Source organism: Lontra canadensis, unplaced genomic scaffold (assembly GCF_010015895.1).
Source record: "Lontra canadensis isolate GAN:19392208 unplaced genomic scaffold, GSC_riverotter_1.0 scaffold20, whole genome shotgun sequence".
NCBI lineage: Eukaryota > Metazoa > Chordata > Mammalia > Carnivora > Mustelidae > Lontra > Lontra canadensis.
This window is the reverse complement of record NW_022631014.1, coordinates 19381728-19405932: the sequence shown is the minus strand read 5'-3', so window position 1 is coordinate 19405932 and position 24205 is coordinate 19381728. Positions and strand designations below refer to the sequence as shown.

General features: G+C 49.7%; 1 protein-coding gene across 1 annotated transcript in view; it reads left to right on the top strand.

Moving 5' to 3' along the window:
• Window positions 1-24205, top strand: part of ITGA9 (integrin subunit alpha 9) — a 326387-nt gene that overhangs the window by 63608 nt on the left and 238574 nt on the right. Inside the window, exons 12-15 of the mRNA XM_032861219.1 lie at window positions 2398-2488; window positions 5197-5242; window positions 11671-11825; window positions 21197-21357. Of these exons, the coding sequence (XP_032717110.1) occupies window positions 2398-2488; window positions 5197-5242; window positions 11671-11825; window positions 21197-21357 (453 nt within the window). The remainder of the gene's footprint in view (window positions 1-2397; window positions 2489-5196; window positions 5243-11670; window positions 11826-21196; window positions 21358-24205) is intronic.

Genomic DNA, 24205 nt, shown 5'->3' with positions numbered 1-24205 from the left:
TCATCCAGGGAGCCCAGTCCTCCAGCAGCCGCCAGGGTCACTGTCCACACTTCCTCCTGGAAGCTTGTTCCTGGACCCTGGAAGCGAATCACACAGAGAGGCAACCTGTCAAAGACCCCTGCTTCCCCTCCTCCTGCGGCCCTCCAGTGTTTTGTTTTGTTGCTGGGTGGAATCCCTGCAGGGAACCGAAGGACAAATTTTGTGGTTAGCATGGAGTGTCTTCAGTAGGAAGCAGGGATCGGCAGCTGGACTCGTCCTGCCTCTGTCAGCACGCAGGGAGGCTTGTTAGCCTTGACAAAGAGAAGTGGTTTGGAGCACTTAAGGAAAAAAAAAAAGAAAGGGAGAAACAAGTACGTTTATACTTTTCCAAGCTGCTAATATGTATATGATAAGGTCAGTGATTTAAAAGGAAAAAAGAAAAAGAAAAACCCTTCAACGACGTATTCTTCAGGGCTGCGGTCTGGACAGAGCGGGCATTGTGCGGGTGAACCTGAGGAAGAAATCAGAAACAGCTCTGGGCAAAGGAGTTGCTTTTCTTTGGCCCAGACTGGTATTTATTTCTGCCGGATAAATTGTGAGATCAGGGCTGAAGTTCGTCCACATTACTCTTTAACTCATTCCTCTTTCTTGGGCTCGTCAGGAAAAGTGTTGATTTTAAGATCCTTGTGCGCCTTTCTCAATTTGAGAGCCCCCAGGGCACGTCAGGGCGGCCCCTGTGATCTTTCTTTTGCCATAAGGACACTGCCTATAAACCTGGGCAGGCGGAGGTTTTCCAAGGCTCCTGGTTTTCATTTAGGGTTATTAGCACTGAGCAGACTTATCTTCCTGGCTTTATGGCCTAATGGCCTGCAGATGTCTGTGGGATAACTTAAGCCGGCATCGCCACCCCCAAATGGACCACCCCTTCACTCTTCCCCCTTGTCCCAGCCGCTGCAGAGCTTAGAAATGCAGACCCAGGGCAAGCTGCTGCTAGCATCATTAGACTGTGGAGCTGAGCTGGCCTGCCTCAACATGGGGCTTTTAAGAAATAGACATACGTACGTTTGTTTAGACAGAGCCATGTGGGATGTGGAGCTCTGCCTGCGAGCAAGGAACATTTCAGCGTTTGCTGGTGCTCTGATTTGTACCATGATGCTCGCACATTTCCTGTTGGACGGCTTAAGTGAAGATGGCAAGTGGAAGGTTATTCGCAGTGATGGGATCCCGGGAGGGGTGGTGAGGGGCAGGGGTTGGTCCCTGGCCTCTCCATCTGTAGATTCTATGGAAACACCCTCTTCCCATGCTCCCGACTTCTGGATGACTCAGTAAGGAAAAGGATACGGGAATAAAGTCCACAGTGAGCCCCTGGCTATCTGTAAACCTGGTTCCGATAGGGGTTGTGCTGTGCTGTATGGCATGAAAACAAAGCATTTTCTTATCTTCCATAGTGAGGGCATTGGGAGGTAAGCCTCCCCAGAGAGATTGTATAAACAAAGGGAAGAAGAAACAGGTCAGATCCCAGGAAATGGGACTTTTCTGATTCAGCAAGTTTGATATCTTTTGAGGAACTGCACCACGTAGATGATGAGTGACGGAGGCCACTTGTACTGTAAATAGCCCTGAACCAAGACAGCATACGTTAATACAGACTGAAATTCATGATGAATGAAAGTACAGTTGCCCTATGGTGGTAGAGCTGTGAACTCCCAACTGGCTGGTTGGGGGGGCTGCCTTGTAGGGAAGAGGGTGGCTTTGGCTGATTTTTTTTTTTTTTTTTAATTACCTACAGTTTATAGAAGGTTCAGGACCCTGGAGCTCCAGATTTTCTAGACAGGACAGTCTCACCTGTATGGAAAGCTCAGGAGCCTATAGGTCTTCTGATCAGCTCGGTTGAGAGGTGGTTTCCATGTGCCCATCTCTGCCAGCTGGACGTGCTCACTGCCTGCCCGTCCCCCCACCGCCCCGGGGAAAGACTGACAGCACCTCCAAGGAGAGGGGTGGCCCATGTTTGGTACATATTTGGGTAGAGAGATCTAAGGAAAACATGTTCTTAGAATTCTAGCCAGCTCCACCTGTGTGGAAACAAAACAGAACCGCTCTTGGAAATGGAAGTAAACATCAATTTTGAACTTCATGTGGCATGTCAAAACATTAGCACAGAAGTCTAGGTGGGTTTTTCATGAACACAGAGCTTGAAAAATTTTTAAACAATGACATGTCGTGAAGACAAGTTACTGTAACCGAGTGCGTGGTCTTTGGCCATGTGCTAAAAACCCCAGGATCAAATTACGACCACAGTTTTCTCTTTCCACAGCTCCAGGACCAAGCATCTAAGGGAAGCTGCATAGAACAGTCCTGTGTTCTTACTCACCACTGTGCTTCTACCCAGTGACTCAATTTCCCTATTATCTGTTTCAGAAGCTGTCCGGCCGGAAGATAAGTCCGGTTCTGCGGATGTTTGGGCAGTCCATATCAGGAGGCATTGATATGGATGGAAATGGCTATCCTGGTAAGCTGTTTTTCTTTAAAGGCATATGAAATAAAAGAAGATAAGTGCGTGAGGTAGAGTCATTTCCAGTCGGGGTAAGCTGTGGTGACATCTATGTGGGATGAGGAAAATTCCCATAGTAGGAGGGGATACTTTGCCTGCTATTTGATTTTAAGGTGTTGAAGTTTACTTTGGGGTTTTAGAATGATCTATTCTGAAGAGTTTCAGCACCAAAAGGATGGACTGATACCAAAAGAAACAACAAAAAAAAAAAAAAAGAAAAGAAAAAGAAAAAAGAACAGGATTTCCGTGGCATCAGTTCTTTCTAATGAAGAGAAAAAAAAGCACTGTCCACATTAAAAATGATAGTGAAACCTCATGTTCTCCTTAATATTAAGCATAGTTAGAGACCTCTTACCCTTGAGAGGGGAAAAAAAGGAGCTGGGCAGCACCTTCCCCACCTCAAGAAAATTGAAATATTTGGAGCAAAAAAGAAAACCTTGCCCCCTCCCTGATGGACAAAACAGACCCTCACTGTTCTGGCTGCCTTGTCTTCAGGGTGAATTAATGCCTCGTGATGGTTGAGGCTAGTTGAAGAAAAATGTACCATTTCCCACCTCAGTCCCAAGTGTTGTCTGATTTAGGGAAAATGCCCTGGGCAGGGGGGTAGTGGTTCTTTTGGGGTTTGAAGGGGATGGAGTGGGGTGAGGTGAGGAAAGAGAGATGAGAATTTGAAAAAATCTGAAATGTTCCTGGAATTCAGGAAGCATTTCCCTGGAACTGTAGGTCCTCTTGCTGTCTTTGAAGAAGTACTTCTTCCACTTAAAATGCCCCGGAAGGACTTGTGAGATCCAATGCTGGGCTGTACGAGGGCCGCGCATTTGGTAGTTTCTTATGGGCAGCAGTTTTGATCATTTTTTGTGACCTTACAGAGCCAGGAGGAGGGGAGAGGAAAGGGTTGTTGTTGAAGTTTTTGTTCCTGTGGGCCTCATGGGCTTAAGTTGGAGAAGGCCATTCTTCTTGTTTTGGGTAATTTGTGGCTGTCCTGGAATAATACCTGATGTATATGCAAAATGCTCCCACGTGCACAATGGCTCCCATAGTGCGGCCGGTGGGTAGAGGTGGGATGTTCCCCACGTGAGAGACATGGGTACTGAGCTGCAGAGAACTTAGGGGCCAGGCCAGAGGCCACATCGCAGTGGGCAGAGACGCACGTTCTCTTGTGAGCAGGTGGGTTCATGCTTCATGATGTATGGGAGTTTCTTACATTTTTTTCTTTTAAGATTTTTAAAAATTTTTATTTATTTGAGAGAGAATGAGCACATGAATGTGGGGAGGGGCAGAGGGAGAAGCAGGCTCCCTGCTGAGAGGGGAGCCCAGTGCAGAACTTGAGCTCAGGCCCCTGGGATCGTGACCTGAGCCGAAGTCAGACTCTTAATGACTGAGCCACCCAGGCGCCCCTGAACTTCTTATATTTTTCATAAAAGAAATGACAGATTCCTCAGGCTCTTTTGTTTTCAAGCATCTAGTCAACTCAAAAAGGCTTGGAAAACAGCAAAATTAACAAGCATACCCAAGTGCAGAAATTTTAGCAGCCCTACAATTCATGGATTTGCTGTTTCTTTTTCCTTAATTGAGGACATTGTATAGACACAGGGATTCAGTCTGTCTTGGATTCAGATGCTTGCTTCTGTAAGGTGTTAATGGGAACCCCAGGACTAAGGAGTTTATACTCAAGGGGAAGAAAGACAGAGAGCTACTAGATGAGTATATACTTTATAAATTCAAGTTACTTAAAGATAAACATTAGTGGGGCACCTGAGAGGCTCAGTCATTAAGCGTCTGCCTTAGGCTCAGGTCATGATCCCAGGGTCCTGGAATTGAGCCCCACATTGGGCTCCCTGCTCAGAGGGGAGTCTACCTCTCCCTCTCCCTTTGCCTGCTGCTCCCCCTGCTTGTGCTCTCTCTCTCTTCTCAGAAATAAATAAATAAGATCTTAAAAAAAGGAGAAAAAAATTACCATCTAGCAGTTGGGTCTTGGTTTGTAGTATACTAAGTATTTCCTGAATTTTCTGATTTAAATATGTGATTTAACCTATGTATTTAAATATTTTTAAAGTATTACATTTAACAACTAATATTTAGTAAGTATTTAATAGATGTCTTCTAATTTAAGTATTATGAAATATCATCAGCTTTTGAAGAAGACCCTTAGGATAATTATGTCCACAGTACAGACAAGGACAATGAGAGATTCTGAGGTCACAGGGAGTGAGGGGTGGAGCAGAGATGATTCACATGTTCCACAGAACCTAGAGCTTCTTTCCAGCTCCTTTAGTTCTAAGTATCTGCCTCTCTAATTCACTCATGTCCAAAAGATACATAATGTGACCCACATACATAATTTAATGTATTCTAGGAAACACATAAAAAAGATAAAAAGAAATAGGTGAAATCAATTTTAATAATCAATATAAAAGTTTTTGGGCTAGTTCATGGTTTTCATACCAGCCACATTTCAAGGTCTCAGCAAGCCACGTGGTGATTGGCTGCCACGTGGCACAATGTGGCTCTCCCTCTTCCAAGATCACCGTGTGGCCCACAGGAAGGCTGTTGGGGGCCCCCCGAGCTCAGTGCTGGGCCGCAGTGGCTGGGGACCTTGCCAGGGGGTGGGTAGACTGGGAGGGGCTTCAGCACGTCTCTGAATGCTACAAACTTCTGATTTTCAGATGTAACTATTGGAGCCTTCATGTCGGACAGCGTGGTTCTTCTAAGGTGAGATGCTTCCCTCTTGCTTCTTGGGTTGCGTTCTTCGCCATGAGGGCTAGACTTTGGTGAGGTGGGTGGCTGGGGAAGTTCTTCACCGTCAGTCAGCAGTTCCCTCCGTGCTGTTCCTGGAGGTGCTCTGAAGGTAGAAATGCGGCTGTCTGCTACCCCAGTTGCAGAGTTTCCAGCTGGCGGGCCTCTAGTGGCTTGTAGCTCTGGGACAGTAGCCTCCCTAGGGCTTGGGGTGGCTTCAGCCCCGGCGGTTTTGCCTTTTGCCTTCAACAGCTGCTTCATGAATGTGTGTACATGATGTCCTCATTTCCTGTGGTTACCAGGACACTCAGGGGCTCCCAAGCACTGCCTTGTCCCAGCTCTTCATCCCCACTTTGTCAGTCCCTAGATCCCCAGGGGCGGGGAGCCTCCTGCCCTTTGAGCAGGACTTCCTTGCCTGTGGAGGCAGAGGTGTGGGATGGGAGCCCATGCACCCTGACTCTCTACCACAAAGGCTAGGGGCTGCCATTCCGCCCTGAACCATCTCCAAGTATTTCTGTCCATATGAGTCAGAGGAGGCCAAATTACCCTTTGGAGTGGGAGCCAGCTCTTAGGTTTTGTTAATAACCTGATGGCAGGACTTTCTAAAATAGGCCAGTGGGATCTTAGAGCTGGAAGGGGTCCCAGAGGCCATGGAGCTGCACACCCCAGATTCTTCTCATTCAGCAGCGCCTTCCTCCAAGTCTCTGGCTGCAAGGAACCCGGCCCTTAAGGTGCCCCTAGGGGTGAGAACTTAGAAACTTCGGAGGGAACAAGTTAACCCTAGCTAACTCGGGATGTTAACCTGTTAAGGAGACAGAATCACCTTAGGTTGGGAGGGTGAGGTCCAGGGCCAGGTGGCCTGGGTTCGAACCCCCACTCTGCCGTTGGGAGGTGGATTTCCCCAGGTTACCCACCTTTCAGGATTCTTTCCCATTAAAAGGAGAATGGTAGTACTTCCTTCACTGGGTCCACAGAACTCTGTGAATTAGTACTACATGCAAAATGCATAGTACAGGTAGGCGGTCAATGAATGTTAGCAATGCTTAGATAACTTATGCAAAATGTGCCTCCTTAAAATTCTGCTTCTTGATTCTATATTTTGCATGTAGCAACCCTTCAGTATTTGATAGTGGCCTGTGTGTCCCCGAGGTGGTGATGTCGCTGTTGCCATATGACTGGATCTCCACTTTCTTTATCCCCCAGCCCTCACCCCCGTCCTGTGGGTTGGCCATCCCCTTTCAGGTAAAACAGCTTACGTAGCCTCCAATGACTGAGGTGACACTTCAGAAGCTGAGCTTGTGGTGTCCTTCTCTCCTCTTCACTGTCCCGAGCAGCTTGCTTTGGCTTGGCACGATTCCTCTAGAATAAAACACGTTCCCCAGCTCTCACAGTTGAGAAAAGGCACTCCTAAAACCGGGAATATCTGGCTTAAGGTATATCCTGTAGATTCCCCCTTTTTTTTTTTTTTAATATTTTATTTATTTATTTGACTCTGTGTCAGATCCCGGGTGCGTCTCACAGAGCAACTGTGCAAGCAACCCATTCAGCCAGTGTTTGCTGAGTGCCTGCCACATGCCGGGCACCGCTTGGGCTCCCACATGCTCAGCTCTCTCTGGTCATTCTGGTTTTTTCTTTCCCTTTGGAGATGTAGGTTGCATATTACGGAGCCTGCTGATTGAAGGATAGCGCTTGTACAGTTGTAAGCAGGTGCCTGCATGTGTAACTGCCACCCATTAAGATAAAGAACATTTCCATCACCCCAGGAAGTTTCCTCCTGCCTCTTCCCAGTTATGCCCCCTTCCGACAGTCAACCATTGGTCTGATTTTCATTGCCGTCGATCAGTCCTGCCTGTTCTAGAATTTCACGTAGATGGAATTATGGAGTCCACACTCTCTCGGCTCTGGCCTCTTTCACTCGGTGCAACGTGTTTGAGATGCCTCTGAGCCGTTCTGTGGTGCTCTTTTCCCCTTACTGAGCAGTAGTCCGCTGACTGAATACACTGTAGCTTGTTCTTCTGTTCTCTTTTTGGTAGAACATAATTTTTTTAGGAGGGGCAGGGTCAAAAAAAAGGGTGGGGAGAGAGACGCTTAAGAGAGAATCAACCCCGAGATCATGACCTGAGCCAAAATCAAAGGTTGTATGTTATCCGACTGAGCCACCCAGGTGTCCCGAGAGAACATATTTTAATTCTTAGTTTTCTTAACAACTCCATGACATAGATATTACTACTATTATTCCCATTTTATGGATGAGGAAAGCAAGTGACCTTGAAGTTTTATTAATTTTAAAAAGGAGATAATTGTTGATTGTGATAAGTGCCATGAGGATGATGAGGCAGGGTCATGTGGTCAAGGGCCCTGGCCTGCATCAAACCCAGCAGAGAGGGCCAGGTAGTCATGTTAGGAGGTGACAGTGGTGTCCTTGGCTCTGGCAGGTCAAGAGAAGTGAGGTGCGGAGGTCAGATCGCTGTGGGTGGGAGAGAGAAGGAGAAGCAAGAAAACAGATGGTGAAGTTTGACTCCTTTCCAGAAGCTTGGCTACCAAGGAGCAAATGGGATTGCCATGTGGCTCAGAGATTAGGCCAAGAGTCTTTGAAACCTCTTCTGCTCTCCTTGGCCCTTTCCTGTCCTGCACTAATCAGAGGCGGTCCCCTTTAGCTTCACCGTCATCCATACAAAACTTGCCCTGACCCCACTCTTGCCTTGGGGCCTGAAGAGACAGAGGGAGAGGGGGACGAGGCTGAATGGGGGTTGAGAGAGGAGAGGAAGGTGGGATGCAGTGTATAGGCCATGGGGGGCAGGGACCTCGTCTTTGAGCCAGGCCCCAACACTGGAACAGGTCTAGGGCAAGGTTCAGCGTGGAATGTGGGTGAGGGTGACCACCTCAGTTCTCTTCCAGGAGCAGGGAAGGCAAACTGGGACCCCTTAGAGAGGGGGCCAGGGAGGAACAGGCAGAGGGACTGTCGAGTGTGTCTGAGGGGCCAGGAAGGCATCTGTTGATAAGGTGCTGGATGTGGCTGAACGACTGTGGACAAGAAGATCTGGAGACGTCAGCGGGCTAAGCGAGGCGGGCATCCCAGGCATGGCCTAGTTGACCAGCAAGTTAGGTGGAACTTGAGTCCCCTCAGAGTTTGGGTGAGACCAGAAAAAGAAACCAGTCATGCACAGGCTCATATAACACACCGTGCCCATTCTTTTTTTTTTTTTTTATAATATTTTATGTATTTATTTGACCCACAGAGAGATCACCAGTAGGCAGAGAGGCAGGCAGAGAGAGAGGCAGGGGAAGCAGGCTCCCTGCTGAGCGGAGAACCTGATGCGGGACTCAATCCCAGGACCCTGAGATCATGACCTGAGCTGAAGGCAGGGGCTTAACCCACTGAGCCACCCAGGGGTTCCACACCATGCCCATTCTTACACGTCCTCGGGGAGAGTCCAGATGTGAACGGGCCTGGAATCCTTCGGGCTGCCACGAAGGGCACACCTTACTGTGAGTGGCGTTAAGGACACAGACGTTAATTGGCTGCCTAGAGGGGATGGCTCCAGGGCTGGTTTAGTAGCCTCCATCTTCATGGGGGTGTCAGCGCTCAGTCTGCCCGACTGTGTCTGTCCCACGTGCAGCACTACCCCCCGCAGAAGGCTGGGGTGATGGGAGCAATACTCCATCAGACGGCATCCTGCCTGGTTTTACCTGGAGGTAAATGCAGGGGAAGTACAGATCTACCTTGACCTAGGAAGGAGTTACTGTTATGATAAACCCATTGTAAGTTGAAAACATCCTACATGGAAACATATTTACTACCCCTAACCTCCCGAACACCATGGCTTAGCCTGGCCTGCCTCAGCTGCGCTCAGAACACTTATACCCGCCTGCGGTCGGGCACAGTCCTCCGACGCTAAGCTGATTTGATAATCAAGTGTTGACTCTCTCACGTAAATTACTGAAAGCTGTGCCGGAAGTGACAGAGTCTCCACGTGGCTACAGAAAGGGTGTCAGCGTAGGTGATTGGTGGCGGAGCCTGGGAGCTGTGGCCCCAGGGCCAGCATCACCACACAGTCATTCCACATAGCACCGGCAAGGGGATCCTTGGGGATCCAGATTCACAGTTGAAAGTTCAGTTTCTCCTAAGTGCACGTCAGCCCATCATAAGGTTGAAAAGTTGTTACATTGAGTCGTCGTAAGTCAGGGACTGTCTGTATCAGGATTTGAACTGTTGGAGTCATCAGAAAGAGGTAGTCTAGCTACCAGCTTGTTAAAAATTAAGTCTTGAAGGCCTTTATGGTGCTGTCCTCAGCGCCCCTCTGCTTCTCTCACAGGGACGGGCCCCTCTGCAGGCAGGACCGTGGGCTGGCCCCACTCTGCCCTCGCTGATTTTGCGCTCTCCGATTAGCTGCAGAGGGCAGGGCCTGTGTGAGGGCGATGGGCGCCTGGTGCGGTGCCACTTCAGTTCAGAGGGAGCGATGAGAGAGTTCAGGAAAGATTTCTGGGCTTTCCCTGGTCCAAGAACAATTCTTGGAACTGAAACAGGATCGAGGGCCTGATCTGATGCTAGTGAGACGTGTGCTTCTGAAGGTCTTTGTCCTCACCTCAGAGGATCCTGTGCTGACGGCCTCCATCGACGTCATTTTCCCGGCCTGCTCCCCCGGCCTTCCCCTGCAGGGCTCTGCTGGGAGTGGGGACTAGGTGGCCCCTGGGATGGCAGGAGGGGGTGAGGCCTTCCTTCCGTGCGGTGACCAGGGAGCATGTGCCCTGGGCAGGGTGGAAATCTCACAGGGTAGAGACCAGCACTCCCTGGTGCCTCTGTTTTGTGAAAGTTGGGGCGCTCCTGTGGTTTTCAGTCCCTGGGCCTGTTGTGAGATTGGCATCCATTTCACATCTCAGGTTTTTGAACACCAATCCTGAGGCTATCGGGATGAATTTGGGGGGTCCTAGTCCTTCAGGGGCCTGTAGACTGGTGGAGCAGCCTTGGAAACAGTGACCTTACTGAGTAAGTGAGGGGTGTGAAGATGGTGCAGGGGTCTTGGAGAAGGCCTCCCAGGAGAGGGATCATGAGCTGGCCATGGAAGGACCTGTGGCTTTCTAGAGTGTCCGTTGGTATCTGTTCAGTCCTCTTGACAAGGAGCAGAGCATTTGTTTTCTGTGTTATTTAGAGTATCTTACAAGAATGAACCCAGAAGAAAATTGGAAGGCCGGGACCTTGGATTTCCTTTAGGCACTGCTATTTTCTGACTTCTGTTGGCCTTACAGCTGGCTTTGCTCTGGGAGACCCACTGTTCCCTTGCCCTTGTCCCAGTTCTCCCAGTCTTGAACCCACGTCCATGGCAGTGGTGGCAGCAGTGAAAACCCTTCACCCCCCTGGGGCCACATGTGTCCTTCCTTCCCTCTTTCCCCGAGGTTTTCCTTAATACCTTCTTCTCTGAGAGTTGTGTTTCTTTTTCCCATCTGTCTTGTCGCTGCGGGCTCTTGGCAGGGTCACTGTACACAAGGAAGGTCATTGTTCTCAAGCCGCTAATGCCCCTTAATCTTGTTATATCACCCCAGTGGCAGGAAGGCTGGGGCTCCCTGGAGGTAAAAGGGTCTCATTGTGAGGTCTGGAGGGGAGAAGTCTAAGCCACAGCTTAGGGGAACCGTCCCTGAGCAGGTGTCTGCAATGACAGCAGGACGGCTTGAGTCACTGTCAGCTTGGTCGGCCAACCCTGGGGATCCCCAGAAGGTGCAGGAGGGATGCTGTGTATCGATCCAGTACGGGGTGGGTGGGGATACTGGCCGTCCACGTTGGTGTTAAGCATGCCAATGTTTATAGGGTTTCACTTGCTCCTGGGGCCAGGTGGGTTGATTTCTTCAGCTCTGAAATGCTTCGCTGTTACCAGCTGGGACTCTGTGGATCAAGTTCTTTTAGAAAAATGCTTAATGAATTGAGGGACTAAAGGAAGGGCGAGGTTTGACGCACTGGATGGGACTGGAACTCTGCAGCTCATGCTTCCAGAGACAGTAAGGGCACAGCCATTCCCGACGGTACAGCTATTTCTCGAGTCCTGGCATCCACTGTAGGAACTCCCCTTAAATATATTACTATCTTCCTAATAAAATGGAAATCGGAACTTAATTGGTGAAATTTTAAATAATCACCCAACATCTGGTGGTTCGTTTATGGTTTCACCCAGATGTGTTTTATTAACAACTTACTTGCCTTTACTATTGGGAAGTTAACCATTAATTTATTAGGAAATAAGCCACGTCGGAAACCAGGAGAAAGTATTTACAGGGCCCATTGGCCCTTCTCTCGCGGGTTATTTCATGGTTTCGTTAAGTGCCGGGCTGAAGGCCGAGGATTTCTCTTGCTGGATTACTTCTTGCTCCATTCTGAGAACCTGGCTAAGTCACCTCCCTCTCCCGACGCACAGGGCGAGACCCGTCATTACGGTGGACGTCTCCATCTTCCTCCCAGCCTCCATCAACATCACGGCGCCTCAGTGTCACGACGGGCTGCAGCCTGTGAACTGCCTGAACGTCACCGCCTGCTTCAGCTTCCACGGCAAGCACGTTCCAGGAGACATTGGTAATGAGCCGCCGAGTCAGGGCTTGGGGCGGTCATCTTAGCTGGAGAGGGCTTGTGTGACTGTGGTCGCTGAGGGATTCTTCTGGAGCCTTTGCTTTCCCTGTGCATCCTGGCTGGTTTTGCAGGCAGCAGATACACAGTCGAGACCCTCTTTCCCTCTACAGTTCCTGCTTTTTTCTGCTTCCCATAGTTTCCCAATTTAACGTAGCCTCCAGCTCTAGAACAAATAACATTTGACCGCAAGCATCCTTTCCCCACATCTGTGACCAGACTGAAACCTCACAGGGCCACAGGTGTCACAGGCCAGTGGGACTTGTGGAAAGGTAGCGACTGAAGCCTGGCCCTTACAGAACATTCCATTTGGTTAGAAAAAAGAAGTGGTGGGTCTTTGGAGGCTCCCCCTTAGCCTGGGGCACCAGCCAGATGTCGGGGCCGTAAGCCCTTGACTGTGGAATCTGAGACCAGGGATGGACGGTAGGATCAGGATGCTGAAATTTATGAAGCCCTAGACTTGCAAAAGAGGAGGAGCTGCTTTGTCAGCTTCAGATGACGGAAAAGAGACAGCAGGTCCTGCTGTTTCTCTGGTTGGAGAAGGCCAGCTTGCTAGCCCAACTCCAGAGGTCCACTCCCTGGAGCAGGTAGGATCGGGGCAGAGTAGAACTTAAGAGCATATGGTCACCTGAAGGAAATGAATCTAGAACACTCCTGCAGATTAATAAATGCTTTGTTTTTACTTGGAAGGCTGATTTAATAATAGAAAATAGAATTCTAGGAAAATTTAAAAAAACACCCAAAAAACAATAAGGACCTGGACTTCCTGCATTTCTTAGACATTTGTAGAGTCGCGTGTCTCCCTTCCTTAATCACAGTGTGGTCCCTGGACCCAGCAGTACCAGCGTCCTCTGGGTGCTTGTTAGAAATGCAGAATCTCTGGCCTCGCTCTGGGTCTGAGAACCAGAATCTGCCTTTGAACAAGATCCCGCAGGATCTGTGTGCGCATTTATGTTCGAGAAGCACTGGAGTGTGTGTGTGTGTGCGCGCGCGCGTGCGCGTGTGTTTGTGCACGCTCATGCGCGCTCGCGGATGCGCGAACATGCACACGTGCCCTGGTCTGTTTCTCAGCTGCACCTTGAAAGCTGTGCGTTATTTAACAGTGCGCTAATCCTTCTAGGCTAATAGTCTCCTTGATACCTTATCTTGATCTTCAGATGATTTGAATAAGTTCAACAATCAAACCTTGAACTTGTTCATAGAGATTTCTTTAAAAAAAAAAAAAAACTTAGGAATTTCAAAACTGAATGTAAACATTCCGTGCACTCAGGACTTGGTGACAAAGAATTAACAAACGTTTTATGTGGAGCCCAGTGAGAAAAAGAGCAGGCTCCGTGAGAAACGTACTTGCTCAGGGTCACAGAGCTGTGGGTGAAGCCAGGAGTTGAATCCTGGTTTGAGCATACTTAGTTTTGCTTTCCAAAAACTCTTTCTCATCTCCTCCCTAATCAGCCTCTAGGGAAACATTTTTTTCTATTGGTCCTAGGACTCCTATGTCCTCTGCCCAATTAGATGGTGTGTCTTCTATCAAATTCCAACTCATGATGTAGCTGGACTCCATTAAGAAACATTATGAAAGAACTGAGTTGAAGGTTTATGTTGGTGTGTATAAAAATAAGCAGAACTCTCCTAGAACTCTAAAATAAGCAAGTGATTAATAGTTCATGTGTGTGTTCACTTGACAAATGTTTATTGTGTGCCTGCATGTGCCAAGCATATCCTCATGGAGCCTCCAGTGGGGGTTACAGAGTTTCTATTATTTTGATCCTGAAGCAGTGTACACCATTCCAGGCTCTTTAAAGACATCATTGTGGTGGTAATGAAGGTATTCTGGTACAGCAGGAACAGACGAGAAGAAACCCAAGATGCCATTTTTGAGCAGGAAGGATGTCAGACCATAAGACGGGGGTAGAGTGGACTCTGATTAGAAGGTTTGTAGGCTGAGCCAGGAGGAGATGTGGGTGTCTTCTCATGCTGCTGCCCGCCAATGGGCCTTCTGGGCCCCAGTGACTGGGGCCCCTTTCATTGACATCTAGGCAGAATTATCATGGAGTTTAGGCTCAACCATGACCCCAGAAGAGTCAGGGAATATCAGGAGAAACAGGCTGGTGGATAGCGCATGGTCCTGCCCCTAGTGCGCAGTGTGGAGGAGGCGGGCTGCCGCCCATGTGCAAGTCTTGGACTCTGAGCAGCAGCATGCTCTCCCACTGAAATCAAACATCCCTTTACAATCTAAGCAGTATTTTTCCACATTTACTTTAGATCAAGGCTTACACATGGTAACAGGAATTTTGGTATCAGTGGGGCGATGCAGAATATTCTCCATCCGTTTTTCTTTGTTGTCCCCAGGCATTCAGGGCAAGGTGCTGGATCTCCATCTTCATAGAAATCTGGTAAAACATGAGCTAGCTGTGGAATATGGAGAGACTTGAGGAGGGAAAAGCAGGCAGCCCTTAAGGAAATGTGATAGAAATCAAGGAAGTGACAGGTAGCTTGTGGGGGTCCAACAGTGGTGGGGTATCCCTGGGGTCCAGCACAGAAGGCAGGGCCTGGGCTCTGCATCCTCAGGAGGATCAGGTGCCTGGTCTCCAGGTGGTGGAAGGTGGGGGCACCGCCACCCTCCGCTGTTGTCCAAGCTCAGCGTCACTGTGCAGGCCTCTGTGTTGGGAACTCAAGGCCAGGGAGTGATGAGCTTTCCTCTCTCCCCTTGCTGACAGCTGCAGAGGAGCCTGGGTCCTGGTGGGTTTGGCCATGGAATGCCTAGCAAATGAATGCCCGCCTTGGGCTGACCTTCCAGGCCCCCTCTCAGTGTTTGCATGTCCACGGCTGGGTTGCATCCATAGAGTGGCTACATTGGTGCAGTGTGGCCGGCGCAGTGTGTGCTGGGTACTTCCGAAGAGCTGTCGGAAGCCTTTTCTATCTGCTGGCATCTTGAGCCGCGGGACCTCCCCGGGGATGGCTTGGGGAGCCATAGATGCTACATGTCACTTGTAGGCTGACCTCTTTGGTTCCTCCTCTTTGGTAGGACCTGCTGGGGAAGGACCTCCACTCTCCTCTTCATCTTCTGCTTTAGCAGTGGGAAACCACAGCTCCCACGTGGTCTCCAGGGTGTTTGGGGCTGGCTGATGGCCTCTGGCAGGACCATGGAAACTCCAGAGACTGTAGGAGGTGACTCTGCCTTGGCCCCTGGAAGGGCAGCATCCAGTTAGGAAAACAGAAACCAGTTGTTTTGACAGAATTTAATATTGGGAATTGGGAAAGCAGGTCATGGATTTAATTGGTAGTCACTGCCAGAAACAGCCCCCACTTCTGGGTCGGCACCGGTGGGGGAGGGAGGTCTCAAAGTGTGGTGCCCAGTCCAGCTGCAGCAGCGGCACGTGGGAATGTTAGAAATGAACATTCTAACCGAATCAGACCCTGGGGCACTGGGGCCCAGCCACCTGCCCTTCAGCACACCTCTGAGGGGGCTGAGACTTGAGGACCCCTGGTCAAGCAGACAAACAGAAGAGGTCACACCTGCGGCGAACAGAACCTAGAAGCTTGGAGAAGGGACTCTGCTGACCTGAGACCTCAACCTTGGGGGAGGGGGTAGCAGCTAGTGCAGTGGGGGAAAAGCTGACACTGGTATTAACTACAGTTGGCACTAGCTGCCAGGGAAGACTGTCGCCGGCTGAAGCTGACAGGAATAGGGAGCAGGCAGGAAGATGCAGCCCTTCTCCCTCTGCCAACCTCCCTCAAGCTGACCATCTGGGTTGAGCCTCCCACAGACCCGCTAGCAGAGGTGTTCAGAGGCCCAGACTCAGCCTCACAGAGCAGGGTGTGTTGAGAGCTGAGAGACAACAGCTTCGGGAACTAGTCCAGCCAGCAGCCAGTCACGGAAGCACCTGTTGGGTCATTAACTACAAATAGTTAAGTTTTTTTTTTTTTTTAAAGATTTTATTTATTTATTTGACAGAGAGCGAGAGAGGGATCAGAAGCAGGGGGAGTGGGAGAGGGAGAAGCAGGCTTCCCACAGAGCAGGGAGCCCGATGTGGGGCGTGATCCCAGGACCCTGGGATCATGACATGAGCTGAAGGCAGACACTTAACAACTGAGCCACCCAGGCACCCCACAAATAGTTAAGTTCTTTAGAGTGCCGGAGTACAGGCTCCCCTCCCTGGGCAAAGAGCAGAGGCCAGTGAGACAGAGCCCTGGCCCTCCAGGAGCTTGCGTTCTGCAGGGAGGGAGGCCAGTGCAAACAGCTGACGCTCCCTCACCCAACCCCCACTTCTGGATGTGTCCAGGCCCTTTTGTCTGGTAGGCCCTCCTTTTCTTGCTGGGGTGCAGGCACATGTCCAGCTGTAGCGGTTCGAAGAACAAATTTATAACCCATCTCACCAAGCAGTTTAAAACAGGAGTTCCGCCCATCCCAAGTGGGCAGAATCCCTTCATTCTTGGCCTGGGAGGCAGCCTGTCACTCCTTGGAGCATCCTGGCGGCCTGCCGTAAGGGCGGGGAGGGCTGTGCCTGGAAGCGTTCTGCCCCTTTGCCTCGCCCCGGGGCTGAGCCTCTACCTGCTTCCTGGCCAGGGGAAAGCCGAAATGTGCTCGGCAGGCTCTGGGGGCTAGGGATGAAGCTGGCAATTCCAGACTCACTTAAGAGGGCTAAATGAAAACCAGGGAGGGATGAGCCCTAAATCGTGGTGTTTTGTGCTCTGATTTGGCACCCTGAGCCGTGAGCAAGCAGGGGTGCCTCCCTGCCTCCGGACAAGCAGTGGAGCCCAGGTCCTAAGCATGGCACCAGGTCATCCAAGCCAGCAGCAGAAGTAGGGTCGAAACCAGGCGACTTGTCTCCAGACCCTTCCTCTGGCTTTAGGTGGCGGGGGGCAGGAGGGAGTGTTTCTACTCCAGAGAGCACACGTAACATTCTCCAAGCTCCTTCTGGTGTCTTGGGAAGCATGGAGATAGGATAATGAGGCAAATCCATGTTACATGAGGTATGGGGTAACCTCATCTAATAATTATCACCTCGTTCCTTTATGGGGTGGGGAGCAAGCTTAGGAGAGCTAGTAAAGGGGGAAATATCCTTCCTCTCCCTTCTCTTGGGAGACTCTAAGGGAAGCTCAGTAAGTCTGGAAGGAGGATTTATTAGTTAGAATTTCATAGCTGAAGTCATGTTGCGATGGAGAATGGGAATGAATAAAAAACTTGCTAGGACCGACCAGAGCTGAGTTGATGCAACACAGCTGGCTCCCTCCTGGTCCAGGCCAGTATGGGGGGCCCTTGGGAAGCAGCTGGGGGCAGGGAGAGGAGGAGGCTGCAACATGACTTGGGGCTGGTCAGCTTTTCCATCAACATGACATCATTCGACATGGCATGGACACAAGCTGCCAGAAGGAAAACCTGAGGATGTGGACTGTGCGGTGGAAGCAGGCGCTAATCAGAACCAGCACCCTTCCCGGGACGGGGACTGGCTGGCCTGGCTCGAATTAGGGGCAGCCACCCTCCCACCAGGCCAGGCTGCTGGAGCATGCCAGCTGATTGGCTGCTTCTCTGGTATCTCTTCGCACTGGGGCTCCCTTTCAGACGCTCTTGGGTAGGCACTGTTTAAACCTGCCAGTTGAACTCAGGGCTCCAGAACGGTCTGCACCTCTTGCCACCCTGATGGCTATGAGACCCCCCTCACTCAGGCTGGGCTTCCCATGATGAGTCTCCTGGTGGCTTTTTTCTCGAAGAGAGAGTGTGATATGGAACTGACTTCTTTTTATGTGATTTAAAATGTCGAAGTAAATTTTAAATCAGGGAGAAGCATTAGCCAGGCAGTTATGAAGATGAAAAGCTTCCAGAATGATTATACTTGGCAAATTGGATAATTTGGTCTGTCTGTGATTGTATATTTTAACATTTTAGGAAAATCTGATAGGTGAACGTATTGGCATGCTCACACTCTGCCTGGAGCAGAGCAGTGGTTGTGGTCCTCAGCTCAGTTTGTAGTAACTGAGTTGTTTCTGTCTTCTCTTCAGCTGTCTGAAGGATGTATCCAGTCAGAGATTCTACAGTGAGGTGGAATATCACGGGACTAAAGTCATGTTGGAAAATATCCACACAGTGCTTGGCACACAAGCCAAGCTGAATGGCTGAATCCATTCCCTTTTCCTGACCTGCCCCATCTTAATTCAGATTCCAGAAGCAGAGCCTGACTCAAGGATTTGGTGTACATGGTTGATTCAGACTGTGGTCAACCCCAGGAAGCACCAGTAGGAAAGTGAGACGAGAAGGGAAGGAAGTTGTGTCAATCAGGTTCTGCAGAGAAACAGAACCAATCGGATGTGTGTATATTGACATTGTAGCTTGGAAGCATCTGAAGGCAGAAATATTTCTTTCTTTTTAGTCTTTTTCTCATAAGGCCTTTAAGTGATTAGATGAGGCCCACCCACATTATGGAGGGTGATCTGCTTTATTTGAAGTCTACTGATTTAAACATAATCTCATTTAAAAATACCTTTGCAGGGGCACCTGGGTGGTGCAGTCAGTTAAGCCTTCCACTCTTGATTTCGGCTCAGGTTATGATCTCAGGGTGGTGAGATCGAGCCCCACATCAGGCTCTGTGCTCAGTGTAGAGTCTGCTTAAGACTCTCTCTCCCTCTCCTTCTGCCCCTCCCTGCACCTCCCTGCTGTTCTCTCTTGAATAAATCAATAACTCTTTAGAAAAATAAAAATAAAAATACCTTTGCATTGATATCCAGATTGGGTTATAGGCTAGTCAAGTTGGCACATAAATTAAACCATCACAGCAGTCCAACAGAAGGTGTGTTGTTGCTTAATCCTGCTGGGGAACACTGAGAGTCCATGTGGAGCACCCTTCCGAGTTACTCCACCCACGGGATGAGGGAGCTGGGCTCCGGCGGTAGTGAGGTCTCAGGGACTTTGGTTCTCTGGCACTTCTGGTCTGCCATGCATGTGGGTAGAGCCACCAGAGAGCGCTCTCAGGAAAGGGGGTGCAGGTGCTGGCAGTGGCCAATTGGACTGGGCAGCAGAGAAATAGTACAAGCCAAGAGGATGTGGGTGGGGCACTGATCCTATCTGCTCTGTCTTCCTATGGTCATTTCTACCTCGGCTTTCTCTGAGCTCACTGGCAAGAGGGTTCACACCTTCCGTTCTCCCCATGCCCACCCTTCCCAAGGGAGGGCAGCTCTTGCCCCGGGAGGAAGGCCAGGGAGGGGGCCACTCAACAGCCACTGCCGCCATGTTGGTTTTGCCCAGCCGTAGGCTGGCTTGTCTTCCAGCAATTCCCATCCTGAGCTCTGGACTTTCTAAACAGAACTTGGAAACACAGTCCATTTATACTTATCCTTTCTTACTGTTTGGCTCTTCCTTGGGGAAATTGTGATGAGAAGAAAGTAAATAGGCCAGAGTTCAGTTCTGAATCACTGCATGTGTTGGGTTCTGCTGTCTGGGCATTCAAAAAATGTAAAACTTGCCCCAAGAATCAGCATGGTAGGAACAGCCCTGCACTGGAGGTTAGGAGAGTTCTGGACTCAGCTCTGTGGTGGAGGGCCCTCTGAACCGGAACAAGCCTGATTCCTTTTTGGGACCTTGGTTCCTCATCTGAAAAATGAAGGTTTGGAGCCCGGTGGTCCCTCAATTACCCTGAAGCTTTGACATTCTATGCATCTGCCCCGTTACCTGGTGTCGCCAAAGGAGCCGGTGTGTAACTCTTGTTTGGGCTCCCGTGTTTTCTCTGTCTTGTTACTTTCCCAAAGGCATTCTTTTCTTCTTTGTTATATTGCCTTGGATTATCCAGGTCTCAGGTCCCTTGGTGACCCAGCCTTGCCTTGGCAATCAGCTGTTTGCTGAAGTAAACATGTTGGGACAGGGCGGCCCTTGCTGACCAGGAATCCGCCAGCTCGGCATAGCAAGATCCCCGAGATGGCAGAGGCCCAGGAAAACCATTAGATGCATCCAAAATACACCCCATGGCAGCTGCAGAACGCCTGTCCTGGTCCCTTTCCTCCTTCCTGGCTCGGACCTAACCGGTGGCTGATGCCTTTGATGTTATTAAAGCCGGACCCATCCTCACTGCCTTGCTTTGCATACTTAAATGTGGGCAGGTGTGGGCTGCTTTTACAGGGGCAAGAGCCGCAGCTTCCAAGGGGCTGGTTCGTGGGGACAGGGTCTATTTTTCATGGCTCTGCAGCCTCATCTGCTCATTTTGGGGACAGAGTGTTCCCCCTCTCTCACTTTAAATGTGCCACATTCCCCTGAATCCACAAAGCAGTTAAAAAATAAGAAAGGGTCCCAGAGGACTGATCTCAGTTCTGGTACAAAAAAACAGAGAAATAGGTGTGTTGACACCAATGCCCAATTTGCCTAATGACGCACATTGTTGTAGGGTGACTGACTGACTCTGAAATTAGGAACGTAAGACCTTTTGCATTTATCCAATGCACATCTTGTATCGTGCCCTTTTTTTTTTAAGTTTCAGATTGTGTCCCGGTAGGTTTTGCCCACTGATGTTATGTGTTCAGGAACAGGCGAGAAGTTTTCCTCTTCAGGAGTGCGGCTCAGTATGCCTGAGCACAAGCCCCACCGTGCTCTTGATGCTGTTCAAATGACAGGCGCACTACTATACACCATCCATATACTCAGCTCCCTGGGAATTAAGTCAGCTTTAGCCTTGGTCTGAGTTTCTGTGAGTGTAAGTGCCAAGAGGGCAGGGCTCTGTGGGGCTGTTTCTGTGGTGGCCTCAGAGGGTAAACAGAGGAAGAGCAGGACTGCCCTGTCCCCTGTACCTGGCATGTAGTCGGTGCTCGGGGGATGTGATGACACAAGGTCCAAGGGATGTCGCCATCACAGAGCGCACGTGAACATCTGGGGATTATTGGGTAATTGCTCCCTTGTGTTGAGTGTCTGTCTCATTGCGCTATAGGACTCAGGGTTATGTGTAGCCGTGATAATTTCTGCGGGTTCTAGTCAAATCCTGTCGGCTTACCACAGTGTCTTCTTTTCAGGATGCCGACCGTGCTAGGTACCTCTAATTACTGCTGTGTATAGTGGGTGACACAGGTGGTAACTCATGGGGTTTGAGACAGGGAGAGCCATGGCGTGTGATACACAGAGAATCACTGGGAAGACAGGGGCGGCCTCATCGTCTCTTGATTCTGAGAGGACGCTGGCTCCGTGCTTCTTTCCGGGAAGGTGTTGACTTGGGCTGCAGCCCTTGGTTGCAGTGGGGAGGCAGGTAGCATACAAAGTGTGCTTGCAAGCTTGGGAGGGGGGAGTGCAGGTGGCCCTGATCCCACATGTGAGTCCTCCCTGATGTCTTGTCCTTATTTATTGGCAGGCCTCAATTACGTTCTGACGGCTGATGTGGCCAAAAAGGCAAAGGGCCAGTTGCCCAGAGTCTACTTTGTGTTGCTGGGAGAGTCCTTGGGTCAGATCACAGAGAAGCTGCAGTTGGTCCACATGGAGGAGACGTGTCATCACTACGTGGCCCATGTGAAGGTCAGTCCTCTTTTTCTTCTCCCACTTTGATCTCTGTGGATATTCGTTTAGAACTAGTGGAACCTACTTTTATTGTGTGTTACGTATGTTCGGATTTCTAACATTTTATTTCATAAGGAGGAGAACATTCATTTCTTCTTTTCAAGTTGGAGTCTGACAGTCCTTTTATCTTACTGTGCTCGTCTCAGCCTCTGAGGGGAGTTATAGTGGGCCAGGAGAACAGTGACACTCCCTGATCTTGGCTTGTCCTTTTGGGCGCCTTCACATCCTCTTCCCATTTTGAAGCTCTGTGGTCTACTCAGAGGAGAGCCATAGAAGTCCCTGTGTCTGGGTATGCAGTGGTCCTGGGTCACACTGCACCTGATGGCTTTCTCAGTGGTCCACTACACATTAGCTCAGAGTCACGGTTAAGGCATTTTAAAACTAGTGGGACTTGGGTTTTATCCCTTGATTACTTTCTGTTTATTTTAGGAGTGCTTTTTTTGGCCCCTCTTCCCTCTCTCTCTAAATAAACTTTCAAATGTTTTTTCCCTCTTAAGATTGTTTGTTAAATACACTTTGCTGCTAATTCAGGAGTGGCCCCTGTGTAGACAGTGCTGGCAGGGTGGGAGTCCTGGTGGTGCCCAGGGCTGCTGGAATGGTCAGGCACTGACCCACAGGCAGAGAGCACAAGAGGGAAGGAGCCACATGAACCTGCTACACAGTGTGTAAAATGAATATGGCCATTGGAGTCACACAGACCTGGTGTGTGTCTAGCTAGATGAGTACTTTGAACTCTGTGTGTCTTAGTTTCTGCATCTCTAAAATGGGCACAGTTACTAAAAGGATCTTGCATGGAGTCTGACCCCCCAGTAGGCACTCAGCATTATCATCTGTTTGGGCCATATGTAATTGCCAGTATTCTAATATTCCTGACTTACAAAAATGGTATTTTCATGTAGTTCAACCTAACATTAGCCAGTGGCTTTCTGGACAATAGTAAAAATAGTCGACAGATTCGAATCTCATTCTGTGATTGAGTTGCTAGTGCCAGAGTGGGAGAGTAACAGCTGCTTCTCGAGGCTTCTGGATCGTATATAGAGAAATGCCCCCCATATCTGTGGCACTTGGTCTGGCCTAGAGCCCATGAGTCCGTGCCCCCAAGATGCTTTTCAGGGGGCTGGACTATGTCTTTTGCCAGGATCGTGCTTGGGCCTGCCCAGACCAGCTGCCCTGTGGCCCCGTGAAGGCCATTTATAAAGTGGTTCCTACTTCTCTTAAGCCAACCAGCCACTCATGTGTCTAGGTCTTAGATTACATGGGCTCATGCGTGCCCTTGAGGTTGTGAGGCTGCCCAGGACAGGCTCACATCTGAACACCACGAGACATTTCAGTGCCTGTGCTTGGTGTCCCCATACTTCCTAGATGTGGGGCATCTTTCCTCAGGCTTCCTCATGCTGGGTCTCTTCCACAAATGCTTTCCTTCCGGGCTCTTGGAGACTTGACTTTTTGTTTTGGCAGAATGGTTGCCTTCCATGTCACAGGCTCAAGACAGGGCCCCAAAGAGCCTGCAGGCCTTTGCAGAGTGCACTCAGGGAATAGCGGTAATGAGGTGCTGGCAAGAGGTGGTGCTGTTTCTGTGGTGGCTTCTGAGGGTAAATGGGGAGAAGAGCTGGGCTGCCCAGGGTCGTTGGTCCTGCTACTTCCTGATAGCCAGGGCTACCAGAGTCTAGCAAAGAAACATAATGACTTGCTTATTCAATCCAAAAGTCAGATAAACAGCAAATCATTTTTTCTTGTTGAAGCCAGAAGAGTACATGGGTTAAACTTACACTAAAAATGATTTGTTGTTATTGGGGAGGGTATGTGATACGGTGAGTGCTGTGAAGTTTCACAGACCTGTACCCCTGGGGCAAATAATACATTATATGTTAATAAAAATAATTAATAGAAAAAATGATTTGTTGTTTATCTGAAATTCAGATTTAACTGGGCATTCTGTTGGAGGATTCAACCTTCTCCATACCCTTCACCCCACAGTTTGGCACTTCTCCATTGGATCAAAACATGGTTGACAGGGGCTCCCTTCCCCTGGGTGAGCTGCAGAGCCCTCAAAGAGGCCCAGTGGGAGCATGGACTCTGGAGCCTGTGGGGCAACTGGTCCCCTACATATCCCCATGCCCATGCTTGCTCCTTGGTGTCTGGGACACCAGGAGCTCTGTGCTCACTGGCCCTGAGAGCCCTTTCCTGAGGGTGAGTCTGGAAACCTCCCCCAGGGAGCTTTTAAAGCAAATAACTGGACACCAAGTTGTGCTAGAGTGAAATTCTGGAATGGCTTGCCTGGATGGCTACGTGAGCACAGCCTTGGAGCAGACAGCAGAATTCCTGGATGGACACTTATAGAATAAGGTCATGGATGTGTTTCTCCGAGGAGACAGTGAGTCGTCCCTAAATACACAGACAAGAAGGATGTGAAGGCACCAAGAGTGCAGTCCTTTCATACTTGGATGTATCTCTTCCGTGAGCTTTCTGGACCTTCCATGATGTGATGTGTCCTTTTCCCTAATGGTGGTGATTTTTCACCAGAGTGTGAGATAAATGTGTACAGCTACAGATTTAATGGCAGAGAGTTCTTTCATATTTAAGTGTCATTTTCTTTTACCTCTGTGTCAGCGTGTAGAACACAAAAAGAATTAAAAAAGGAAAAAAAGTCTAAAGCCACAAAGGAACCGTGGCTATCAGGAGGAGAGCTCAAGGCAGTGGTCCCCAGATGCTCGAGAGTGCGGGTAGCTCAGGAGCACAGGGTGAGTGCACGCAACTCTGATGATTTGGGCTGTCCTGGGGAAGAGCCAGAAGAGCCAGAAGAGCC